The sequence below is a fragment of the Caenorhabditis elegans genome, chromosome I (assembly GCF_000002985.6).
Source record: "Caenorhabditis elegans chromosome I".
NCBI lineage: Eukaryota > Metazoa > Nematoda > Chromadorea > Rhabditida > Rhabditidae > Caenorhabditis > Caenorhabditis elegans.
Genome location: NC_003279.8, coordinates 6,662,664 through 6,687,334, shown reverse-complemented (window position 1 = coordinate 6,687,334; position 24,671 = coordinate 6,662,664). Strand labels below are relative to the sequence as shown.

The window sequence follows — 24,671 nt, the reverse complement described above, 5'->3', positions numbered from 1 at the left end:
AAATCGAAAGTGTTTGAATGTAATCAGAAAAAAAATTGGACAGGAGATACCAACGAAGTATTAATGTATGTTAGCTACATCAGAACCATGAAACCATGAAAACAAGAAGCACCGCGCAAAATGTGCAAAAGCAGAAATAAAATCTAGGATATCTGTAATAGAAACATATATACTAATTGGCTGTCTGTAAATTCTTCCCGTACCAGGGTTTTTGAAAATTATTTGCCAAACAAGTTTTCAAAGTTATAAAATCGTTTTCAAATTTTCTAAAAAATAACCTTTATTGTTCTTCACCTCCGAATGAAATTAAATCTTCTCAAACATACATAGGCATCAAAAGTCACACAATAAAAATAAATAGATTTTTGAACTTAAACTCATCAATTAAACACATCCTTTTTTGCAGAAACAAAAGTTCAGTGAACCGTATCAAATTGGATTTTCAATTTTTTAAACGAAAACACACTTTCATTGGATACAACAATGAAGAACAAGCAATTTTTGTTTCAAAACACAAAAATTTTCATTTGTTCCGAACCGGCGCCTCACATTCTATTTCATTTTGTTTAGCTGCTCATCGTTTGTGGGCTTTAATTTAATTTTGAAGATCCTCTTTAGTAGTAGTCTATGGTTTTAGAATAAACGAGATGGGAATGAATGCACTATTTTACTAAGGCATTGACTATACAAATAAACAAACTGCTCGGATTGCCACAATATTTTTTTCCATTTTTTTCCACTTAACAATTTTTATTTTCATTAATACAACTAGGTTCATGTCAATCTCAAATGGTTTTTCTGCGATTTAACGTACTTCCACTAGTTTAAATATTTTTCAACATGATTCACAGAAAATGATTAATTTTTAAGAAAAAATCCGATTTTTTATGTTTTGTGTAGGTGGCAACAGTTGATGTTTGCCCAAAAAATTTTAAAATGGGAAGGAAATTGGGAAGAGTTGAGCATAACTTGGACAACACTTCTTTTGTGGTTGCACCCAATTTTAACAAAATTTTGATTACCCTTTCCGTGAATATTGGCAAAAGTAGGATCAAATTTTGTTCATTGCCTGAACTAAGTCTTGCACTATTAGAGTTACAGTAGATTCAGGAATCAACACCAGAAACAGACTTGTGAGATGTGGAATGTAGAAGTGAAATTTTTTTTTTTAGTTTTTGGATTTAATTTTTTAAAATTTTTAAAAATATCTCCCTATTTTTCTACTCCACTCCAGAGCTTATCTGCGCATTTCACACATTTCACACAAATTTTTTTAGAACTTTTAAAAACGTATCAGTCATTTTCTGTACATCGTCTCAATCTTCAACTAGAATCCGTTTCGTTTTTTCTTATTTTCTATTCATTTTCAGTCATCTGATCCTTTATTTCTTCATCCAAGTTTACTTTTCTCTCCTTTCCATTTATTTATTTTTATTTATTTTCTTACTCCTTCTTATTCCTTCCTTCAACATTTATTTCTATTTTAATTCGTATTTTTTTCCTTAAGCCTTGAGCCGCAAGGCACGGGGCAAAGAGGCCGGAAATGTATGTATATTCTGAATTTTAATGTGTATCAAGATCATTCTAAGCAAGAGTCAAAAGAGATCCGGAGGTGGAGGAGGAATTCTCGATTTCTCGCTTCAGTACACTTTCACGTTTTTTCTTATTTCTGACACCTTATAGTCAAATCTATATTTTGTACACAATTTCTAGATTTCAGTGCCACCATATGTTTCAGGAAAATTATTTAAAAGTGGTAGTCTCAGCCAGCGAGGTTTTGCTTTAAAAATAATAATATTTCAAAATTATAGAATATCAACAAAATAAAACGATCGAACACGCAATGCGCACATTGTGATCGCTGAGTGTGTCTGAAACTGAGATATTACCGATTGGTTCAAAGGGCATACCAAAGCGCTGATTGGTCGTGCGGACAAGTTTCAAACAGGGAAGAGTACGTTCCTGGATCCTCGATTTTGGAGAAAGATTTCAAATTTCTTTAATATTTAAAATAATTTTCCGTTCCCAGTTTTCTCTGATTTTTGAACGGTGACTTTTAAGAAACTTTTCATTAAGTCCAGACATACGTATTCTTTCCAGCTGTAAATTTTCACTTACCGGAAGTGTTTATTTTATTAATTAACAAAATATCCTTGAGAACTTCTAGTTAAAATGTGCACTCTATGTTCCAAATATCATGTTGTCCGTTTCCTAATATTCCTTATATGTCTGAAAATCACGTTTAACTTCCAAAGCTTTTGTTTGGCTTCTCCTATCTCACGAATTAATTAAAGTCTCGAATTCTAACTTTTATGTCATCAATATCGATTTTCAAAGTTACTTTGTTGTTATTACAATTGGAACACAATTTGAAAATTAATTTCATTCAATTGCCAAAATTTGATCATTTTGATTAACGCGATATGTTTTTTTTTCATCACAAATTTTCTGAAAGTCTCTTTAAAAAAACCTTGAAAGATACGATTTCAACTCGGAAATAAAAATATGCGTCCCTATGGATGTTACGACTTTTAGATTCAAAATGTTAATTACCACCTGGTATCGTTTGCTGTTCCGGTACAACTTCCGAAAAGCCCACTAACGGATTTCTTATTGACCTCTCCGCGTTTCTGGACACTTTTTCACATTTTTAAATAACTATTCCAAATTTTTAGCCGTCAGAAAACTTTTTGAAACCAACAAAATCGAAAAATTCTTTTGGACGGGGAAACGAAATTGGAGATTGGCTCCGCTCATAGAACTGAACGTCTGATGTTTTCCACAATTACAGTCTGAAGAATGATTAAGGTCAGGTAACGAAACAAACAAGAACCTTCTATATATTTGTTTCAATCAATATTTTGAAAATCGAACCGAAAAGTTCATTTGTTGATATAACTTTTAGATCATTGATACTTTTGTCCAAAAAACTAGAAGCACAAACATGTTTAGTTGCCACTCACATGTTCTTATTTTGCATTTTCCTGTCTCATTTTTCTCATCATCATCATCACTTTAAATACTCCTCCCTCTCCATTTTTCCATCCAACATCGTCATTTTTTTGCTACTCGAATATTCAATGATGAGAACGTTGTCCCAGTTAAGCAGTTGTGAGCTGCCTTATTCATTTAATTGAGAGACAAAAATATTGAGAGAGAGAGAAAATGGAATAGCGTTGGAGTAACCCGATCAGATCCCCCTTCTTTCACTGCTCTGTTCACATTTCCGGCTATTTCTTGAAGAAAATAATTGGAGCTTGAGAGGCCTGTCAAATATGTCAGAATATCTTGGTTTTAGGTTTATGAGAGAAGTTTCTCGAATATCTGAAAATAGAAAATAATGAAGATCAATTCGAGTGATTTTTTGTTTTCTAAACTATTTTTTCTGGAGCTAAGATTTCCAGAATTTGAATGAAACAAAGAAAAACAGGAAAAGAAAGAATTTATCATGTTTAAAGTTTGCGCAAAATTCCATTATTTATTAATTCCTTTCATTGTATAATTCTTCGATATTGAACCAGTGATGTTACTCAAATTCTGGGAAAAACATTTCAGAATTACTAACATTTTTGACAGATCAATAAAATACAAAACCCTTATACAAAAATTCATTTCAGCAATGATTACAAAAAGCAGATCACTTCTTTTCCTCAGACTTTTCATCCTTTTTTTCGTCGGTCTTCTTTTCTTCTGTCTTCTTTTCGTCGGATTTTTTATCTTCAGATTTCGTTGCAGATTTTTCCTTAGTGTCCTCTTTTTTATCATCTTTCTTTTCTTCTTTCTTTTCCACTTTCTTTTCCTCTTTCTTTTCTTCTTTCTTTTCCTCTTTCTTTTTCTCTTTCTTTGCCTCCTTCTTCTCGTCCTTTTTCTCATTCTTTTTGTCGTCTTTTTTCTCTTCTTTCTTTTCATCCTGTAATCAAATGTGAACTATATGTTTCAAAAGGTTAAGAAATTAACTTCAATCAGTATACAAAAAACATTCTTGAAAATTTGATAATTATTTTAGCATTCCATATTACAAAAAAAAAGTCTAAAGTTGGGTACCGCTTATCAATTTTACTCACCCTATCAGACATTTCAGTAACAATCGGATTTTCAACTAAAGCATTGTTCTTAACTTCTCCTTTAGGTTCTCCTTCCTTCTTTGGTGCTTCACTTTTCTTTGGTTCTTCCTTCTTTTCTTCTTTCTTCTCCTCTTTCTTCGTTTCTTTCTTTACTTCTTCCTTCTTCTCTTCCTTTTCACCTGGCTTCTTATCATCTTTCTTTTCATCTTCTTTCTTGTCCTTCACCTCATCCTTTTTCTTCTCCTCATCTTTAGATTTTTCCTTACTTTCCTCCTTCTTTTCATCCTCTTTCTTTTCATCCTTCTTGTCCTTCCGTTCCGATTTCGTTTCCTGAGTCTTTTTCACTGATATCTTATCTTTTTCTTCCGTTTTCTTTGACTTCTTATCATCCTTCTCCTCTGTTTTCTTTTTCTCATCATCAGCCTTCTTTTCCTCTTCCTTCTTTTCCTCTTTCTTTTCCTCCACTTTTGGCGCTACAGGGGCCGCTGATGCAGGTGGAAAATCTGTTGGTTGGATGGTTGAGCATGCTGGTTTCATTGCTGTAAATTTCAAAGATGGACAATGTCTCATTTATTTTAGTTTCTGCAAAATCGTACTCATTTTATTCAATGACATTAAATACAATTACAAGACAACACTTTTTGAACAGTTGTCAGTTGTCGTATCGATATCAAACCGACTGGCCGTTTTCCCGTTGGTCAGTCAATTGGAATTCTCTTGCAGCATTTAAAGTAGTCCAAGATATTTTTAGAACGTCTTCTAAATCAGTGAGTATAACTTACGAGGTTTCCTAATACTGACTGGCGCCGCAGAAGTATTCTTTTTCTTGCCCTTGCAAAATACCAGTGCTGCCGAGAAAATCGTGAGCTGAATGACCATATGAAGAATCGTTTCAAGTGACATCATCCGACTCCTTTTTGATCACAGTAACCTTGTGTAGAATGAGGTGTGCGAAAATTGAACAACGAAATCGTAGGAATAACATTTTAGACAAAGGTTTCATGTATTTCCACTTTCTTTTATTGTTACTGATTTTTTTATTTTTCGAAAGGTCAAATATTGAAATTCTAAATTTCACGGCTAAATCAAAGTTACAAAACAATCAGTTTGAAAAGAAAAAAATTAAATTCGCCACAATTTTTGGCATTATTCACGTAGTAATAGGTGTTTAATGATTTCTATAAATCAATCATTTGCAAACATAAATTTGGTGTGTAAATTTTTTAAATAATCAGCAACAAAAAACAAAATAGAAATGTTTCTATCAGAGAATTCTTCGAAGCTGCTAGTGGCAGATCAGTAGAACATATCACAAGGGCCATCGGTATTGTCAGCTGGATTTTTTTTGTTGTTAAAATCGGGATTATTTTTGAGTACATATTTTGTTAAAGTCTATACGAATCAGAATGCTCCCAGTGGTTAAGAACCATGCGTTGATCAAAACCATACCAGAACCAGGCAACAAAGTCAGTGTTTCTCCCTCTTCTTTACAAATCAAAAACTGTGACGTAATCTGATGACCCTCTCCCAAAAAAAAGACAAAAACAGAAACAGAAAGCTCTTGATTTCATCTTTTTTCTTTTGGCAAATTCCCAAGTCCGTGCTTCACTCAGTGAATGATTCATGAACTGCAATCAAAACCACTCATATCCTCCCTCATCCCACCCCACTTCTTTCTCTTCTTTCAATCTGTTTCCGTATCGTTGACAAAGAAATCATCGAGATGTTTTGAGTTAAAATCGTTTCAGACAACTAAAGCAAATCTTTAATACACTTTCTGAGCTTTCTAAAATGGCTCAGTTTTGTTTAGGATGTGAACATATACGCGCTTTGAGCTAGCTTCCCTTATAGTGTGGGCCAAGCCCTTTTAAAGATGTGGTTTTTGTTCTAAAATTCTTACAAATGACTGAAGTTTAAAAACACCAAAAAAGGAAAACAGAAAATCTCAAATTTCCAACTCTAGAAAATGTATGTTTGAATTTGCTCAAATTTATGATCGACTAAATTGAAGAATGTTCAAATTGGGAGACTAGTGAGAGTTGGAAATTCTCGATCTTAAAAATTTGACAACACTTTCCCAGGAACCATTCCAACTTTTAACATCCGTAGAAGGCAGCTAGATAGCCGCTAAAGTTGGTTGAAAAGTAGTGTGCATGTTTCAAAAACAACTCCTTATTTTTCAAACTTCATATTCAGGAGCAGATTTCTAGAAAACTTTAAATCTGTCACGGCTAATACATTTGAATGAAAATGTATTGTGTAATCCATTAGTTTTGAAATTTTTTGCAGTAGTTAATTATGAATAATTTTTCCATTTAATATTGCTCTATAAAATTTTGGTGATTGATTCACAGAGTCAGCTGATCACTTAAATGTTGTTTTGTTTAGCTTGACCCACTTCTGGATTTGATTAAGGCAATTTGATCTATTACTCAAATATACTTTTTTTCCTTCTATTTTAATATTTTTAATCTAGAACAGAAAAGTAATCAAAAATCTAATGAGCTTTGAAAATATGTCTACTCTGGGCAATGCATAGCTAATTTTTTGCTGTTCTTAGAAATTTGTCTAGGTTTTTTTGAATTTCAGTTTTTGGAATATTTTGCATTATTTTTCGAGACTTTCGTCTTCTAAAATAACACTTCAATTTCAAATTTTTATCAAAACCAAAAAAACTGCAAAACGAAAAATTTTCAAATACAAAACCAATAAATTTCGTGTAGTACACCGAAAAGATTTTAGATGTTTCCCACATTTTGTTCTCAAAATAAAAACTTTTCACAACTTTAAATATTTTACTTTTTCACCCAATACTTTTATTCCATATATTTCTTCTATTCATTCATTCAGAAGCCAATGGTCCCTGCGGCTATTTTTGGTTTTCTCTCTCTTTCTACCTCCCACGTTATTGAAAAGAATAAACTTTGCCACTTTTCTCTTATTTTTTAAAGTTTGATTTCTTACTTTGAAACACGAGGTTTTGTAAAAGGGAAATTAGGTAGACGAGGGTGGTCTTCGTTATTTTTTACTCAAATTGTTGTTTTTTTCACGAGTCACACAATTTCACTGAAAAAAAACCTCCAACAATGATTTGAGTCCCAAGTTCCGGAAACCGCACAAAAACATAAAAATGTGGAAAAACTCAGATTTCCTTAGAGTTAAACTTTTTTCTTCAAATTTTTGGCTTTTTTTTCATTACAATAAACTTATTGAGTATAAGATTCCTGAACAGACCCGCCCCAGGTTTTGAAGCCTACCTGTCATGGAGTTCCTATGTATTTGGTTCTGATAGCAAACTTTGTGCAAAAACATATTAAAAACAAGTGATTTTTTGTCAGTTTTTTGCAAGTACTTTTAATTTCATTTTCAGAAATGTTTTCAAACTAGAATTTTTTACCGTAATAATTGAAAAATATTTTTTTAAAGTAATGCATTTTTCATTTACGCGGAATTTCAAATACAATGCAGTCAGTGTTTTTTTTTATTTGCAAAATTGATAAATGTTTTGAAATTCAGAAAAAATTTCCTCATTTTTTTAAAAATAGTGTTGCTTTTTCGTGATTATTGCTCTTTCTATCTTTTAAATCGAAAAATCCTGTTGAATTAATTTATTTTTAAATATCTCTGTATTTCTAAATCTCCCGCTACCATCTCTATTTTTGGTATATTTTTTTCAATTCATCCATATCCACGTTGTTTTCGTTTTTCACCCATTTCCAGTTCCTAGGCCCTTATTCAAAAGCGGACAAAATTCTTTGGAGAGGAGCAAAAACATTTTGTTCCGCCAATTTTTAATCATTATTTTTGGCTTTCGGCATTCCTTTGGTATCCTCATGGGAGTCTTTCTTGTCAGAAAAAGAACGAGAAAATACTAATTTCCAGGTTTTCTTTTTATTTTGCTTTATTTTTTCCGTTTTCCTCCATCTCAAATACTGTGAAAATTGCTCTTGTTAGTCACCTTTTCCAGCTTTTCATTCTTAAAATTTTTTTTTCCAGATTTCATCCGAAGATTTGCAGAAAATAGACAAAGAAACGGAAGACACTGGAAAGACCACACGTTTTTTCATTATTTCCTTTTTTCTGTTCTCCCCGCTCCTTTTTCATTAGGTTCCGCATTTTTTCAACTGGTTTCAGATATAAACCGTGCTTTTGAAGAATAGAAGGTAGGGTAGCATACAAAATTTATAACTTTTTTTAAAAATTTACACTTAAAATTGGAGTCGCGCTAGTTGGAGGTGTTTGTCCAAAAAGGAATTCGGCATTTGCCAAATTTATGGAAAATTTACGACTTTGTGAACGTTTTGCCTCATGTTTGAATCATTACAATGGTTTCAAAATATTTGAAGCGTAATTAAAATTCAAAATTTACAGAAAAAATCATATTTTAAATCATATCCTTCAAAATCATAAGTTGGAAAAATTAAATGTTTTTCGGCTGAAGGTAGAACTATGAAAAATATTTTGAGAAGTTTTACTATAAAATATGCTCATTTTAGCCCTATCAGAATAGTACTATTAGTTTTCAATAGTTTTCTTAATAGTTTTCAAACAAAATTAGTTTCTCACAATATAAAAATAATTTCTGAAATTTACCAGATTTTTTTTCAGTTTTTCTAATACACTCGTATTTTCCTCAATGAATTTTTATTCTACATTTTTTCTTAATAAAATTTCAAAAACTGAAAAAATCGATTGATTTTTATTTAAACATAGTAGCTTTGCAAATGCACACCGCACAAAAAGTAAATGAAGTTATCTGATTAAACCAAAAATGTTATTATACATTTTTCTTTTAGAAAAAAACATTTCAAATTTATTTTCCCTATTTAATTATGAAGCTACGTCAGTTTTGAGCAGAGGTACGCACTTACACCCTACGCTACTTCTCCTCAAAAGCTTGAACTATTCACCTGAATTCTCTAATTTTTGCTCAATACTCTTCCCCAAAAGCAATTTTGGAAAAAGTTCAAGAAACGAATTACTTTGAAAATTAGTTTTAAAGTGTGGCTCTTAAAATGATCCGGAACGTTCTCAATTAGTGGCAGTCATGGTCAGTTGTGAAGCTTAAAAAGCCGTCCAAAAAGAAACACATTGAAGCCTATTCATTTAATTTTTAAGTTCTCAATTTTTTATTCTTCTACTGTACTTTTTGTTTGTTTTGAACAAGTCTCTAAAATGACTCATTTTTTTGTTTTTTCCATTGTTCTGTTTTTTCTTGTTTTCTTTTTTCTTGACTCCCGTTCAGGTTGGTTGAATATCAATTTCGGACAGGTGGATATGGAATTTGCAGGTTAGTTTATTTTTGTTTAACTGGTGAAAAAATTGGGAGGTCTGAGATTTAAAAAAAATGTTTTGTAGGGTTTGGAGAATCGAGTTTTAAGAGATAGTCGCTCCCTCTGTAGATTGACTAGTCAAATGATTAGTTTACAATTATATTTATTTTGGAGAAAACTCTACATTTATTTCCATTCAACATATTATCTATTTTGCAACTGGACACATAGTAAACCAGCGATAAACAATATCTGAAACACGTATGTGTGACGCCACTTCATTGTCATTGAAATTGACGTAGATGTGTATTAAACAGAGACAACTAATCCCTATCACGAATATTTAAAAAAAACCCACAATTTCCTTGCTTCAAATTTAATCGTAAAATTCTAATTATAAAATTCAAAAATTTTGAAAACAGTCTAGATTTTATACATTTTCAGTAAATGTTTTTGGAACATTAAAAAAAAACCATCGCTTGTTAGATAATACAGATAATACATTAGAGGTATGTTACACTGGAAAACATTTGATTTTCAGGATAAACGTTTACTCCCATTAGACAAGATAGTGAATTTCTTGGTACATTGATCTAGTTAATTTAATTATTCAATTTTAGGAATCCATAGAAAAAAAAGAGAAATATAGAAAAAGAGAAAACAAATTGATATTCCAAGAGAGCCCATTGGTGTCTATTTCTCTATTTCATGGGGGCACCCAGGAGCACACATAATAAAACCCGCCGAAATTGAGTTACTTGCGGTTTCAGCATCAGTTTGCATTACCAACACAACCTCTTTTCAAGCATTTCTCTGCGTCTTTTATCAATTCATTTGATTAGAGTGTATGTAGAGACGAAGAGAGGCAGAGTTTCACAATTCTTCTCGATTACCTCATACTGAAGCCGGAAGAGCATTCGCAACACTGCTCACCCCCGATAGACTTAATTTGCACATGCACCCGTACTAATGTTTAGACCACTTTTTGTCGGAGGCTTTTTCCCCAAAAAGTACAAGCAAACTGACCATTAGTTAAGGAATTATCAAGGTTTTGAGAGAAAAATTGAAATTTCAAAATTTTCATCGAGATTCTATTTTCTCCAATGTTCTAACAGGAATAAGTTTTGAAAAATGTTTGAAATTTCGAAAGTCCTGCTTCTAATTACATGAATATGTTTTTGTTTTTTCTCTATTCCTCTTCACTATTTCTTGAGCCACGCGGCTGAAAACTTGTTGTAGAAAAATAATCTGATTTTTTTTTGTTTTTGCTAGACACGTATTCTCAAAATCAGTATCTGAACCTTACCACCAATAAATTTAGGTTCATTTAAAGTATTTGTTTTTTTTCCAAAGTGATGAAATTATTTTTGACAAAAAGCGCTCAATAATTTTTGATTTGATGGTAATTGCTCATAAGAAAACAATTTTTCAGGGAATTTTTCTAACTGTCGAGTCTCGTAAAGTTATTTCAACAGTGTTTTTTTAGCAAGTTTTTGAAGATTTCAAGAGTGGTGAAGATTAGGTTCTGAAAGTTTTTGGAATTTTTTTTTGAAAAAGGCAAGAGTTTTCAGTCGAAAATTTGTAACCCTTTTGGGTTCAGAAATGTTGGCAGTCATATTTTATGTTAGAAATAGGCGTTTATACATTATGGAACAAAATATTTTCAACACTTCAAGTTATTTTACTTGTAAAAATTTATACAAAAATGTTTTTAATATTCTCGAACACTTACAAATTTTGGAGAAACCTTATAAGAAAACACCATAGATCTTCATCATATTTCTTTTTTTTTCGAAAATCAGCACTAATCTTTCATCTACTCGCTCGGCCATTTTTTTGCTCGAAATTGCTCTCTTGGCTCTTTTTTATCTTCATTAGGAGTAGAACTTTTGAATTTCATTAGATTCCCCTTTTTGCTCCTTGACTTTTTCTGACATTAAGAGTATTTTGGTTTAAGGCATGATTTCTCCAAATTTCAAAGAAGAAGTTGTATTAGAAGGCTGATAAATTGAAACAAAAAGAGTAAAAAAGTTAAGAAAGAGCAGAAGACAAAACTTGGAATATTTACAATTTGAGATTTTCTCTGAAAAATATTGCTCATGGTCGGAATCTCAAGGAGCATGATCATAAAATCTGCAAATTTAAGTTTGTTTAGAAAATGCTGGTTGCAGTCATTATCTGATCTTCCGTGCGGTGATTCAGGTTTTGGTTTGCAGGAGAAAAACACAAGATGTGAGTAATTCTCAATGGTATTTCAACGCTAACAACCAACCTATCCACCCTCTTCATTCTCATTCTTATCTTATTCTTAGCTCCTTTTTTCCCTTTTCTTTTATTCAACACTCCTTTCCATCTCACCCATTACTCTTTCTCTGTTCAGTTCTTTGCCTTAACGAGCTTCGAATTTCCATGAGATTCCCTCTATTTTTGTGTCTCTTCCCATTTTTCTGTGTGTCATTTGAAAAATCAAGAAGGCCCAGCTCCGCCCCATATCTTCTAAAAAAGAGGGAAAGGGACATTGTTAAATTATTCAGACATAGTCCTAGGCAACGCTCTTTTTTACACCCTTTTTTACAACACCAATGTACTTTGTCTACTCTAATTATAGAATTTCAACAAAATACAAATGTTTTAGTCGGAAATCTTATAAAACCTGTAAATTTTTAACTTAAAGAAAAAAAATTAATTAAAAGTTTTTTCTCAAATTTGGAGGCTTACAACCTATATGTAATAGTAATACCAGTAATTCTATATTCTTTCAAAACTGCCCGAAAATTCTATTTTATCAATTAGTGTTGATAAAATGATGTTTTAGGATAATTCTGATTTATATTAACTTGTATAAGGCTCCCGCGTGTGGTAGAAATTGTTGCCTGAATTATTGCCTGCCATATTCATACCTTTCTCTATTGTGCCTACTTGACAGTTTGATGGTACTTCTAAACTGACAAAAAATTCCAGCCATTGTGATTCGAGAAGGATTACACATTTTTGAGTTATGATCTCATTTTCTTCTACATTGACGTGAACTTGTAGACATCAGAAAGCGGCCATTTGAGTCGAGTAAACGTATAATTATTTTTTGAAGCTGACTCAAAAGTTACATCACATCATTTTTTTTGTTATATAAAAAGCACACTTGAAATCTAGAAGATTTATTTCAGTTTTATATTTTGTACTTGCAATTGAGTGGATTGAATATTTTATATTTAGTTTCTAACGACTTATCTAAAAGTCGATAGTTTGATTTTTGGAAATTATTGAAGAAGTTTAATGCAGGCCCATACTTTTCATGAACTACATCGAGTTAAATTTTTTGCACCGTATTAGCTCTTGTTTTCCATTTTCCCACTACGTAACTTTGTACCATATCTATTAGTTAAATAAATACATTTTATTTTTAGATAAAGCCTTGATTGCGTATGTCTTTATAATTCAAACAATCTGCCAAAAATTTCTCATAATTTTCAGAATGTCTAAAAATATTTGATAATTTTGTGTCTTCTTTCCAAATCAAATATTTTTCTGTTTTCAAGCCGATTATGGTACACATAATGTACTTGTTAAATTCTCTGGTGACGGAGTACAACACATAATTTGTCTTTTCAACACCGAAAATAACTCATTCAGCTAGAAATGTCAAAAATATTTACAATTGTTTAAATTTCAAAAACGGTAAGATAAAAGTTGAATATTTGCTATGAAACTATTTCCACCTTATTAAAATAAAATATTCATAATTGATAGTTCCAATTGATTTACATGTCACAGAAATAATTTGTCGTACAAGTCTTACTCAAATCATTCTGTGTTTTTTCCCACGGACTAAAATCAGTCATTTTCTATTCCGTTGCTTCCTCTCTATTTTTTCACATTGTCACAAGATCCGTGGTTACATTTTCCCATTGACGTTTTTTTTTGAGAAAACCTTTCATTCGGCTGAGCATTCAAAACTTTCCTGTGCTTTCGAGATTATAAATGAAACGAAATTTAAAAAAAAATTAAAATAGTAAAAAACATTTCAAATTGCCTAAAATAAACTTGTAATTTTAATTAAGTCTAAGAAAATCTAAAAAACGTTAAAACTTTACCAAATCCTTAATTATCTTCTTACACTTTAACCGTATTCTTTTGGAAAAATTAAAACCATAATTCTCAGACCTTCCAAAATCCATATATCTGACCAAAAAATGAGTACACCGAGTCGAAACCGTGCTACAGTACCCCAACGAGGTACGGTAGCAATTGCGGCCGCATCTGCTGCAATTGCCGTTCATCCACCTGTCCGATGCAGAGCTTCAACCAACAGTTACAAGGTTAATTTATTTTTATTCATTTATAAAATTTTCAGATAGTAGGAGAGAAATTATAACCAAAACAGTTCACAGAAAAAAAATGTTCGAAGCTATTCGGAGATATTCTCAGGTAGGCAAAAATGTTTCCAAGAAAACTTGTAGAATTAGTAAAATATGGGCGGTCGTAAGTTTTCCAACAATAAACTCAGTAAATGTAAAAGTTTCATAAGTCAAAATATTACACAAAAATCAAAAAAAAAGGTAGTTTGGGCAGAAAAAAACGAGTATAATTTTTCATCCAAAATTTTCCAATTTTTCAAAAGTTCTCATCTTGAAAAAAAATGTCATTTCGTTTTGAAGTAAAAGCTGTGAAAATGCTCATTTCAAGAATCCATCTGATCGTATTTCATTTCGTGCATCTCATTATTTTCTTCTTCCAGTTTTTTTTCTCGTCCTTCTCATCCCGTTATCCTCAGTTTATTTTCATCATCTGTGCTTGCAAAAATGTTATTTTTTGCCGAGTCTCGATGTGAAAATTAATAGTTTCTGTGGGAAATATTTATTCAAAAATATAAATGTTAAATTGGTGCCTCAAATTTTAATTCAAAACCATATTCATATGTGAACAAAACATTTTTAATTTCTCAAAATGCAAAATTTTATGGAGCGGAACTTGGGACTCATTTTTATGGAAAGCATTGAATCTTTGAAGCCCGAATTTTCAAAAAAACCATAAAACATTGCAAAGATTGGATCCAAGACTTTTATATACACCATTACTACTTGTTGTCGTTGAAAAGCGGAACAAGACTTGGAAATTTGAGTTTTGATGTTTCATCAACTATTTTTTAAAACTAAATTGAAAATTAAAAATCTTTCTAATTGTAAGACTAGAATGAAGAATGAAGCTTTCATAATTTCTGAAATCTTATTTTAATTTTTCAAAATTTGGTCATTCGCTCTGTCATTTTTAAGCTGAAGCAGCATTTTGCACATTTTCCAGAACCAATTTTCTGACTACTCGGTTTTGCTTCTTTTTCAGAAGATTGTGATCTATATTCTTCAAAAACATCCTGGTACCTTTCGAGAAATTATTTCGGTACAATAATTCATATTCGTCCAGGATTCTTCCCAAAAAAACAACGTTAGTGTTGTTCAGATATCCCAACATGAGGGGGGTCATCTCTCATCGTCGAATACATATCAACCACACGATGTCACTTTTAATTCTCTCCAATTTGTCACACATACACATTTTCCTGCTTCTGCTCCTTCGTCTTCGTTTTTTCTTTCTTTCTCCCCTTCATTTTCCACACATCTTCAGGTCCATCTTACCCTCATTCCATCATTCAGAACATGTTGTGTGGTGGGCAGAAATTTGATAGTTTTTTCTCGGATTCAGAATTTTAAGTCAGCTGACCAGATTTTAATGTCTTAGGATCTTTCATTAACAATGTATTTTAACCACTTCTGTAAATTAGAAACAATACTTTTATGTGTGGAAAACCTCCTTTTTTTTCAAAGATTTTCGTTTTTTGATTCACACAATGAAATTCTCCCTCGTCACTCAAAGTAAAACAAGAAAAACATCTGAACCTCTAATTTAGATTAGATTTCTTAACAAAATCTGAAATTTTCTCAATCTAACTTGAAAATCACCTGTCCTCTCAAACTCAAGTTTCCTTTTACTACTTTTCAGTAACAACCCGTTTTTGCTGATTTCCCCTGATAGCCTTTACTAGTTTTGTTGAGAAACAGTTAGTGGTATAGTTTCCAAGAAAATAAATACGAGTTCTAAATTTATTTCAGTTTGTACCAAGGATGAGTTCTGTTAGTCTTCGATCATGCGTTTTTTGAAAGAAAAAATCAGAACATATTTTAAGGAAAAAATATATCCTGGAAATTTCATTTCAAGTTTTTAAGACACCCTGACTTTGCAAATCCTTCCAAATACCATAAGCTTATTTTAAATTTTGAGAACTAAGTTCAGATACAGTTTTTACGAGCACATTAAAAGTTCACTACTAGAGCCAAAGTGCAGTGCATTTTTTGAAAGTTCTACAAAAATTGGTGCCACCGAAGAATACTTGATGTGTGTTAATAGGTTTTCATAACTAGAACTCATATTCCGCTTAACCACCACTTTTCCTGCACATTCTCACTGCTCCCTTCATCTTTCTCTCTCCACAATTACCTCTCTTTACGTCACGAGCACCTTGTGAAGCGAGCACATGCTCCTTCATTTCTTGTGTGTCCATCTGTCGATCTGGCTACTTTTAATTTCTCAAATTCCCAAATGAAAGAGTAAAAGAGAGAAAAGAAAGAAGCTTATACTCTTGTCTGTTTCTCTCTTCATTCTCTCAGGGACACGTTTCCCTTTTCTGAACTTTTTATAATTGGCTCTCCGAAGCTTTTGAGCAGAGATAGATGCACATCTGTGTCAGGAAGGAAGAGAGATATAGACAATTTGACAAAATTTTTATCCTTTTGCTCTTCTTATATTTAGTTAGGTTCACTTTTTGGGTCTAAAGTTTTGGGTCTATTCTCTATTTTAAAACCATGTTACTTTGTCTGAAATAGATAGGGTGTTCCAATGGAATAATTTTGAAATTTTTTTTGTTGATGTGATTTTAAAATTAGTTTCTCAAAAAACTGAGATTTTAAATTTACAACAAAGTATAGTTTCATTTGAAAATGTATGTTCGAATTCATTTGCTAAATATATATATATATATATATAAGAAAACTTTATAATCGAAATTCTACAACTACCCCGTTTAAATGTCGATCTGAAATTGTTCCAGAGCATCTTTTACAACCACAAAAGAAAAAGAATTGAAAACTTTCCGATTTTTTTCAAAAGAAAAAAAAACAATTTCCCAAAAAATCTTCCAAACTGTTTCCTAACATTAAACATTTTAAAACCATCAAAATGTTGTATAAATAGCTTTAATGGAAATTCTAAAAGTAGTTCTAAAAAATACACAAAAAAAATTCAGAGAAAAAAGTTCAAGGACGAGTTTTGCGGCTAAAATATTTATGTTAGCAAGCTTTCAAATAAGACATGTATTGTTTCAAATACTCAAGATGAACTGTTTTTTATTCCTTTTTGGAAATGAATAAATAAAATTATTACTTCTTAAATTGTGCTCTTGGAATGAGGTAAATAAGTGAATAACTAATAATTGAGTTTTTTCAAAAACATTACTAGCGGTCGTGCTGTTTACCACCTGTTAAACTCCTCCACCAGTTTTTCCTTTTTTCCACTGGCCCTCTTTTTATATTGAAATTCCATAGGAATGGCATCATCCTCAAACTTCATGGCTCCACCGCCAAAAATGAACAAAACTTCGTCGATGAATAGTCTGAGAAAGACTCTAGGACTCAAGAAACCTAATAATGGAGTAAATATTTTACAATCATTTTAAATAAAAATTTCAAATATTCAAACTTATTTTTAGGTCTAGTTAGTAACTGAAAATAAAATTGTTCAAATGATTAAGCATCTAAGAATTTTCAAAACTGTAAAAACCATTCACTAATCATAAAATAAGTTTTCAGGAGCTCTCAATGGTTCCATCTCGTCCGATAGTGTCCCCAACACTATCCTCACCTTTGCAGGGCTCTGGAGCAGCTCCACTGGAGAAAGACTATCACTCATTAGAGTATCGACTCACACACGGACACTGGAGGATTTTCAATTCAAAAAGTGTCTTTGGAAATAAGGTAGACAAATAAAGAAGATATTATTTCAACAATTTTTTCCCAGGACGCATCCGTTTTGGTTTTCGATAAAAAGAGCAATGTGAAAGCGCCGCCAAAACTTGGAAAATCGAAAACCTACTCAATGTTTGATCTCATCAAGTAAGTTACTTAGAGTTTTGGAGAAATGAACTTTAGAAAAATCGAAGAACAAAACTTGAAAAATGCAAGTGTTGAGACAAGGACGAAGAATCGTCTTAAAAACTTTTTTTTTAACTGTATGTTCAATTTCCTTGTATTGATAACTTTGAAACCCCGGTCCGCGTAAGTCTAGCATCCAAGAATACTCGACGCTGAAGCGTCCGGACTCCGGTAAAATCGGCTAGTTTAAATTAAAACAACAGGGCTCAATCAAATATTTCATTAATACCAATTCACATGTACGATAGAAATGACAGGAAGTTGCTCGATTGTGCATTCTGTCAGTTCACAAGTATTACTTCTTATCTCCTGGTGCCAAATCCTCATACACATCCTCCTTTGGCTTTTCTTTAGATTCACCGGCTCCTTTCTTTCCTCCGCAGAAAATGGCAATCGCGGGCAAGGCGGTGATGGCGAGAACCTGAACGGATTCTTGTGTCCATTGATTGAAAATTACAGCAGAAAAAAAACTCACGAAAGAAGCAATTATCATCTTTGCTTGACGAAGCTTTTCGGGTTTAACGGGAACTGAATTTTCTGACGATTTTCCGACTTTTATAAACACGAAAAATAAAAAAAAAGCAAAGGTTAATGGGAAGATCACGGAAATAAACATAATTAAATTGTTTTCAAAAGGTTACACGCTAGGTTTTTTTTTAAAATTCAACTTTACTTTTAAATTTAAAAGTTTTTATTCAAAACATTTTTAGGTATGAAACACAACAATTAATGGGTCTCATTCACCCAAGAATTCTTCACATGGAGCACAGTTTGGAAGAAACAAAAGACTATATTTCATTTGCCACTGAACAAATTTTTGGAAATTTGGAAAACGTGGTAACAGATGAATCACTCGATCGACTTGAGATTAAGCTCGGAGTACTTCAGGTGAAAATTGAAAAATATAGTTTGAAAAAGAATTTTGAATATATTACAGATAATCGATGGAATGTCATATCTCCACAACTCAGCAAAGATGCTTCACGGAAATCTCACTCCAGACGCTATTTATGTAACTGCCACTAAGACTTGGAAAATTGGAGGATTCAGCTTTGCAGTTAATGCTAAAGAACCGGTATGTAATTGTTTCAAATCAAAACTATCTTGACGTATAAGAAGAGAGAGAAATAAGAAATAAGAAGAAATATAAGAAATAAGAAGCATTAATTTGTTCTCAGTTGACCCAAAAAGGTAATATAGAAGAATTACAGAACTGCTACCCATGTTATCCGTGGACTAAAAAACTACCACCATGCTTGCAACCAGATCTCGATTTCCTTGCTCCAGAAAACTTGGCACCGGGCCAAACTACAGTGACAAGTGCAGCAGACGTATTCTCATTGGGTGTACTTATTTGCTGGATTTATGCTGGTAAGAATTTGGAGTTTGGAAAATTAGGATATCCACAATAATACTGAATTCTAAATTAAAGTATCTCACTTCTTTTCATTAAAAAGGAGGCGAAAACCATCAGAGCTTAATTTTAGATTTGGAAGATTTTCGTGACAATCTATTCGAAAAATGGTGTTTTTCATCGTCGGGCTGTGAACTGACTAGCTTTTTGTTCATTTCTGACTAGAAATTATGCTCATTTTCGTACTTATTCATATATTGCAGGTGGAAAACGTTTAATCGATGCCAAAAGTAACCTGGAAACATATCATATAGTTGTCGGTCAACTCGATGCAGCACTTCAATGTATTTCAAATGAATTGGGACCAAATCTAAAAGATTCAATGGCTAAAGTGTTGTCTCTGGATGTGGAAGTTCGTCCAACCGTACAACTTCTTTCACTAATTAAGCATTTTGATGATCCATGTCTTTCTGCGTTGCGGCAACTTGATGATATTGCACAGGTATGCACAGTTTTCCGAATCTATTGAAATCGTTCAATATTTATTTTTTTTTTGACACGGAAAGCTGGAGTACGGATTGCCCGTCTTTTGGATTTGAAATACAATGTTGAAACTAACCACCTAGCATTTGGTTCTAGTTTGTTTGGCCCGAAAATTTTTACCTTTTATCCAATGTTGGCAAAAGTTGAGTAAGACTTGGTTATACTTCAAAAGATTTAATCAGCTTTCTCCAACTATTGATTAAAGTAAACATTTTTGAGCCATACTTAGGAAAGAAGGTAGCACCAAAAAATAAAATGATCTTGCAAATGTCTAAAATTATAACAATCTTCAGGTGTTCGACCCATCTCAAAAATCGCATTTCTTGAGTCAAACTCTAAATGTAGCAATTCCCCATATTTCCGAATCAGTTTGGTTCAATCGGGTCTTACCACGATTTAATGAGCAATTATTGGAACTTCCTGAGATGTATTATCCGATAACAAAACCACTTTTCCACATACTCGAGCACTGTGAAAGTCACAATATTCACAAGATGAAACCATGGATTCGAAAGCTTATGGAGGCGGCTCCCCATAATAAACTGGTAAGTTTTTACTTGTTTTTCGTTCAGTTCAACCAAAAACCGCCCGTGTGTTTCTATTTTTGTCCCACTGTTGCGTGGGCCGCCTCAAAATCCTTGCCCTCGGGCGTTTTGCAGCTAATTGTGCTCATATTTCGTCTATTTTAGCATTTCACCCCTTTTTTCTCTGCTACTCTTGAGAATTTCGAATTACGTTAAGATATTTTTCAGCTTCGAGCGTTTATTTTGGAAAACATGTCAGCTTTGTTTAGAAGACTATCAGATGAATTTGTGGAGGATAAGTGCTTGGATGTTATCATTTTATCACTCAAGTCCGAGGATACGTCGCTGCAGGTAAAGTTTCAAATCTTGATCTGATATTCAAACCAATAGTTTTTTTTTTCAGTCGAGTGCAGTTCGAGGCCTTCCTCATGTCGCCGAGTACTTGCCAGTTGGATTTATCACCAAAAAACTGATTCCAGCAATAATGGGTCTCCCACCATTCCTTCATGAAAATGTACCTCGCCAGCTTGATCTACTTGCTGCGTTGGCAGCTCTTTCGGATCGTTGTGATGTTTCAAGTATTGTGCATTTATTCGGATGCATTTCACTTTGCAACTCATCTCATCCAGTTATTGTTCATGCAAAGTCAAGTGAGTTTTCTTTTGTTGAAACATTGAACAATACGGGAGAAACCGGAGCACATGGATTTTCAGAAATTTATTCAGATATGCGAATTGTTAAGTCTACAAACGCATTGTAAGAAATATATTAAATTCTCTAGAGAAATAGTAGAATAATAACGGCTGCTTTTATGAAAACCTCAATGTTTTAAATTTAATTTTTCCAATTTGCAGGAATTGTTCAGCGCCTTGTCATGCGTGATCCGAATCGATTAAAAGACTCCCAACTTCTGAGTATTCATCTTTTGAATCCACTAGTCAATGGATTGGCATGCAAAGATTTGAGCACATTCAGCTGTGCTCATTTTGATGATGTATTAAGTTCTGTAAGAATTCTGCTTGATGTTCTTGAACAACGGCGATATGAAATGGAAGATCGTCAAGAACACAAACAAAGTAATCATCATCTTGGATTAAATCGTCTTGGAAATCGAAGAGTTTCAATGTCTTCTACTAACTTGCCACGTGTAATGATCAGCGCTGCCCGTCCTTCATTCTCATCTGATTCAAGAAAGATGTCATTCCTATCAGCAGATGGAAGACTAGAAGATAGAGGAAGTAGAAGAGAATCAAGAGATTCACGTGGAAGTTTGGAAAGTGATATGAGTATTCGAATAGGAAATGGTTCTGATATATCAGATGATTCATGTTTTTCAAGTCATTCCGCAAAAGGAAGAAGACAAAGTTGGTTAGATGGATATGGTCATTCGGTTAGCTTAGAACAGAATACAAATGGATTTTTGGAAACAACTTCAAGAAACCTTGGTGATCGGAATAGTATGAAGTGAGTTTAAAGAAATCAACTACTTACATATGTCACATATTCACGGGATATAACATAAAAGACAATCAAAGAAATGCCTCGGCAAAACGTCGCAACTTCATAGCATACTCCTGCAACTTAATAAAAACATTTATATAACTTTGTAAAAAGCTGTTAAGAAGTTGCGAAAACCAACGGGATTGTGAGCGAAATTTAGCTTTACATCTGCTAAGAAATTGCAAAAGTCGTCTGAAAAGCTGCAGAAGTTTGCCTAAAAGCTAAAATGCCTAATTGTTGTTAAGAAGTTGCAAGAGTATGCTATGAAGTTAGGCCGTTTTGCCGAGTGGGTGGCTTTGAGGAGTACTGTAACTCTCAACTCCTTGTTGTTACGGTTTTTGCTACAATAATACCATGGTTATCCATTTCTCATAGGGACCTTAAAAAGGCAATTGCCTGTCAACTTGAATAAAACATACATGTACCGTAGGTTTAGGGCAAAAAACTTGCACTACATATGAATTAAAATCCAAATATTTCAGTTTCAAACAGAGGAATGCGCGCGCCTCAGAAAGACGAGCCCGAACCCGATCTCCGAATGCTGAACTGGATCCTCAACGTGAACAACCACCTGCTCGACCAAACTCATTTACAAATCTCGGCCACAACATTGTTCTCACCTACCGTAATCTTTTGTACAAAGATCATACCTAGCATACTTTGTTTTGTCCACTTTCTCATTTCCCGTACAGTAACATTTGTGATATTTTGCCCACTTCCGAATGATTGGTTTTTATGTGAAAAAATAACTTCAATTTTAATTTTAAAGAAACAAACAATTAATACAGGAGTTAATACTTTGAATGCACTTGACTTCTTGATTGTGTTCTCTGATTTGATGTTCTTCCACTTGAAAAGAATCCAGAATCAATATGAGATGGCATTGGTGTTAATTGTGTCAAATGGGTAGTTGGAGCATTTGATGATAAAGAATACGGACGAAGTGTTGATTGTGTTGGATACGTTCGAAGTCGACTGCTCAATGAAGCTGATGGCTTTCTCTGAAAAAAATAAAATTCATGACAAGTAATGAACATCATTTCAAAGTACGGCTGAAAAAAATCCGGATTCTGTGCGATCAAGTGATCATTTTTGATGTGTTACAGAGGTTTTTCAATAATTTTTTGGTTTTCCAGCACTATTTCAGAATGTAATTTATCTGGTATTTAATTAAGAAGATTAGAACAAAAGCATGCTTTTATATTTTCCGCTGTTTGACCTACAGAACTCGCTAGGAATTTATTTTTACTAGCATGACGTCGATGGTTTCTTTAAAACTGAATTATGATTCCCTGTTAAGGCCAGATAGTAAACATGACATTTTTCTCTAAATCAAAACACTAATACAATTAAAAATTACCTTATCCGTCGGTGGAGGTTCGATTCTTCCCAAATCGCAATGAATTGATATCAAATAGGGAAGAACAAGTGGATCGGAAAGCAGCTCTGAAAATTAATCGATTACATTTCCAAGTGTGGAAATTTTTTTTACGTGATACGTCCGGTCTCTTATCCGTGTGTGTTTTAAGTAAGTTTTCCACTAACATCTTCACATCGTTTGATACGTGATCTCCCAACGGGTTTTGCTTTGACTGGAAATTGAGTGATACATGATTAAATTTAAAAATTTAACATCAGGGAACAATGCAAGGGTTTTGGGACCTATCCTTTTTTGGTACATACCCGGGTGATTTTCATTACAATGGCTGGTAAATTTTCGCCGTCAAATGCTCTTTCAAGCTGAAGAAGCTCATACAAAACACATCCTAAAGACCACATGTCACTTTTTTGATTGTACGGGCGACCTGAATATTATATTTTCATGATTATTAAAATGAAATTGACATACTTTCACAAATTTCAGGGCTTAAATAGTTTGGAGTTCCAATAACAGTCGACGCTGCAGATTTCGTTCCAAGCTCCTTTGAAATTCCAAAATCCGATAGCTTCAGAACAGTCTTTCGGCGATTCATAAGAATGTTTTGAGGCTTAAGGTCACGATGAACGATATTTTTCTGGTGCATATGATTGAGTGCAATAAGAATCTTCAAAAATATTTGTTTCAGTAAAAAGTTAAGATGATAACTAACCTGTGTAAAATAATCTAAAACAGTTTTTTCGGGAAAATATTCTCTCATGTTTGAATCTTTAATCGCTCTCTGATCATTTATTAATCTCTCTAATGTTCCTCCTTCCGCGTACTGCATAACTGAACATATCGAATTTTAATTCAATTTTAAAATTAAATTTACTTACCAATTCCAAGTTGATTATCCATAATAAAAGAATCAATATACCCGATTATTAATGGATGTTGAACTTTTTTCAACAAATTTACTTCACTCTGAATGCTATTTTCCTCTTTTTCAGTCATTCCGTGAGTATTGATGAGTTTTATAATTACCTGAAAAATTAAATTATAAAGTTAGTAGATTATAACACAGTACTGCTATTTGAAAAAAAAACTGATTTTCCAATAAAATAAGTATTTCTAAAAATTGATTATTTTCCCTAAATTAAACCATACCAGGCTTCAAATGTAAAAGAGTCCAACGAAACTATTACAATTGTCTGACTAACCTTTTGATGTGATGCATCATTTTTACCGCGACACAGCCAACAAACTCCAAAAGCACCACGTCCGACGACACGCACTTTTTCATAATTGTCCATTTGAAAATAATATTTGAATAGATAGGATTCAAAACTATAAATTCTAGAAAAATGTGAAGACGTGACTAATCAGTGAAAAATAATCAATAACCGACGGTGTTCTTCTTCTGCGTCTCTCTGAAAGAACAGGTTTATTATCAAAGGGATTGGGGAAGTCATTGAAAAATGCCGCGCATTTTTTATATATCACTTGTCTCTTTGACAGATCCTAGTGGTTTTTCATGTGATAAGTTTAACCTGTAAAACGAACACACGAACACTGTTCGCTTTATTTTGGTTAACAATTTCAACGAAACGGCAAGAAATCAATCAAACAAATCAATTAATGTTTCTCTTCGAAGACATATTCTCTAAATTATAAAAGATTGTTTGACCTCAAAAAAATGGCATAAAAAACTCAATTCTAGAGAAATAATAGAAAACTTTGGCCACCTGGAGCAATGGATACACAGATAGAACGGCTATTTTTAATTGGCAGAAAGTTGGCAGACCGCCAGCAGTTAGTTGGGGGGACAAATATATAGCACCAGAGGTGTGCCATC

General features: G+C 32.8%; 4 protein-coding genes and 2 non-coding genes across 9 annotated transcripts; 2 read left to right on the top strand and 4 right to left on the bottom strand.

Moving 5' to 3' along the window:
• Positions 1–558: 558 nt before the first annotated feature.
• On the top strand, positions 559–611 carry C17F3.4. Its single transcript, NR_050214.1, has one exon. It is a non-coding gene; the product is annotated as an Unclassified non-coding RNA C17F3.4 (non-coding RNA).
• Positions 612–3,594: 2,983 nt separating this feature from the next.
• Positions 3,595–5,035, bottom strand: C17F3.3 (uncharacterized protein). Its single transcript, NM_059516.4, has 3 exons — positions 4,847–5,035; positions 4,065–4,603; positions 3,595–3,910 (listed from the first exon to the last, which is right to left on the bottom strand). The coding sequence occupies exons 1-3, from the start codon at positions 4,965–4,967 to the stop codon at positions 3,638–3,640; spliced, it is 933 nt and encodes a 310-aa protein (NP_491917.2). The 5' UTR covers positions 4,968–5,035; the 3' UTR covers positions 3,595–3,637.
• Positions 5,036–13,504: 8,469 nt separating this feature from the next.
• Positions 13,505–22,258, top strand: ZC581.9 (Protein kinase domain-containing protein; the record flags this gene model as incomplete). Of its 4 annotated transcripts, none has more annotated exons than NM_001392471.1 (12): positions 13,505–13,653; positions 17,194–17,358; positions 17,402–17,496; positions 18,246–18,423; positions 18,473–18,610; positions 18,747–18,906; positions 19,153–19,391; positions 19,726–19,977; positions 20,185–20,307; positions 20,360–20,606; positions 20,811–21,420; positions 21,939–22,217. In NM_001392471.1, the coding sequence occupies 11 exons, from the start codon at positions 17,203–17,205 to the stop codon at positions 22,108–22,110; spliced, it is 2,370 nt and encodes a 789-aa protein (NP_001380205.1). The 4 variants fall into 4 exon arrangements, with proteins under 4 accessions (NP_001380205.1, NP_001335517.1, NP_001335518.1 ...); NM_001348611.3 differs by having other exon boundaries at positions 13,528–13,653; positions 21,939–22,110; NM_001348612.3 differs by lacking the exon at positions 13,505–13,653 and adding an exon at positions 13,733–13,762 and having other exon boundaries at positions 21,939–22,110.
• On the bottom strand, positions 17,743–18,151 carry C17F3.1 (Lipoprotein; the record flags this gene model as incomplete). The annotated part of the gene is made up of 2 exons (NM_059515.5): positions 17,743–17,956; positions 18,011–18,151. 2 exons carry the CDS (start codon positions 18,149–18,151, stop codon positions 17,831–17,833), a joined length of 267 nt encoding a protein of 88 aa, NP_491916.2. The 3' UTR covers positions 17,743–17,830.
• Positions 19,986–20,130, bottom strand: ZC581.12. The gene has a single exon (NR_050213.1). It is a non-coding gene; the product is annotated as an Unclassified non-coding RNA ZC581.12 (non-coding RNA).
• nekl-2 (Serine/threonine-protein kinase nekl-2) lies at positions 22,175–24,201 on the bottom strand. The gene is made up of 8 exons (NM_059513.7): positions 24,037–24,201; positions 23,713–23,860; positions 23,547–23,665; positions 23,306–23,501; positions 23,140–23,261; positions 22,949–23,048; positions 22,817–22,902; positions 22,175–22,457 (listed from the first exon to the last, which is right to left on the bottom strand). The coding sequence occupies exons 1-8, from the start codon at positions 24,127–24,129 to the stop codon at positions 22,248–22,250; spliced, it is 1,074 nt and encodes a 357-aa protein (NP_491914.1). The 5' UTR covers positions 24,130–24,201; the 3' UTR covers positions 22,175–22,247.
• Between the last annotated feature and the right edge of the window lie 470 nt (positions 24,202–24,671).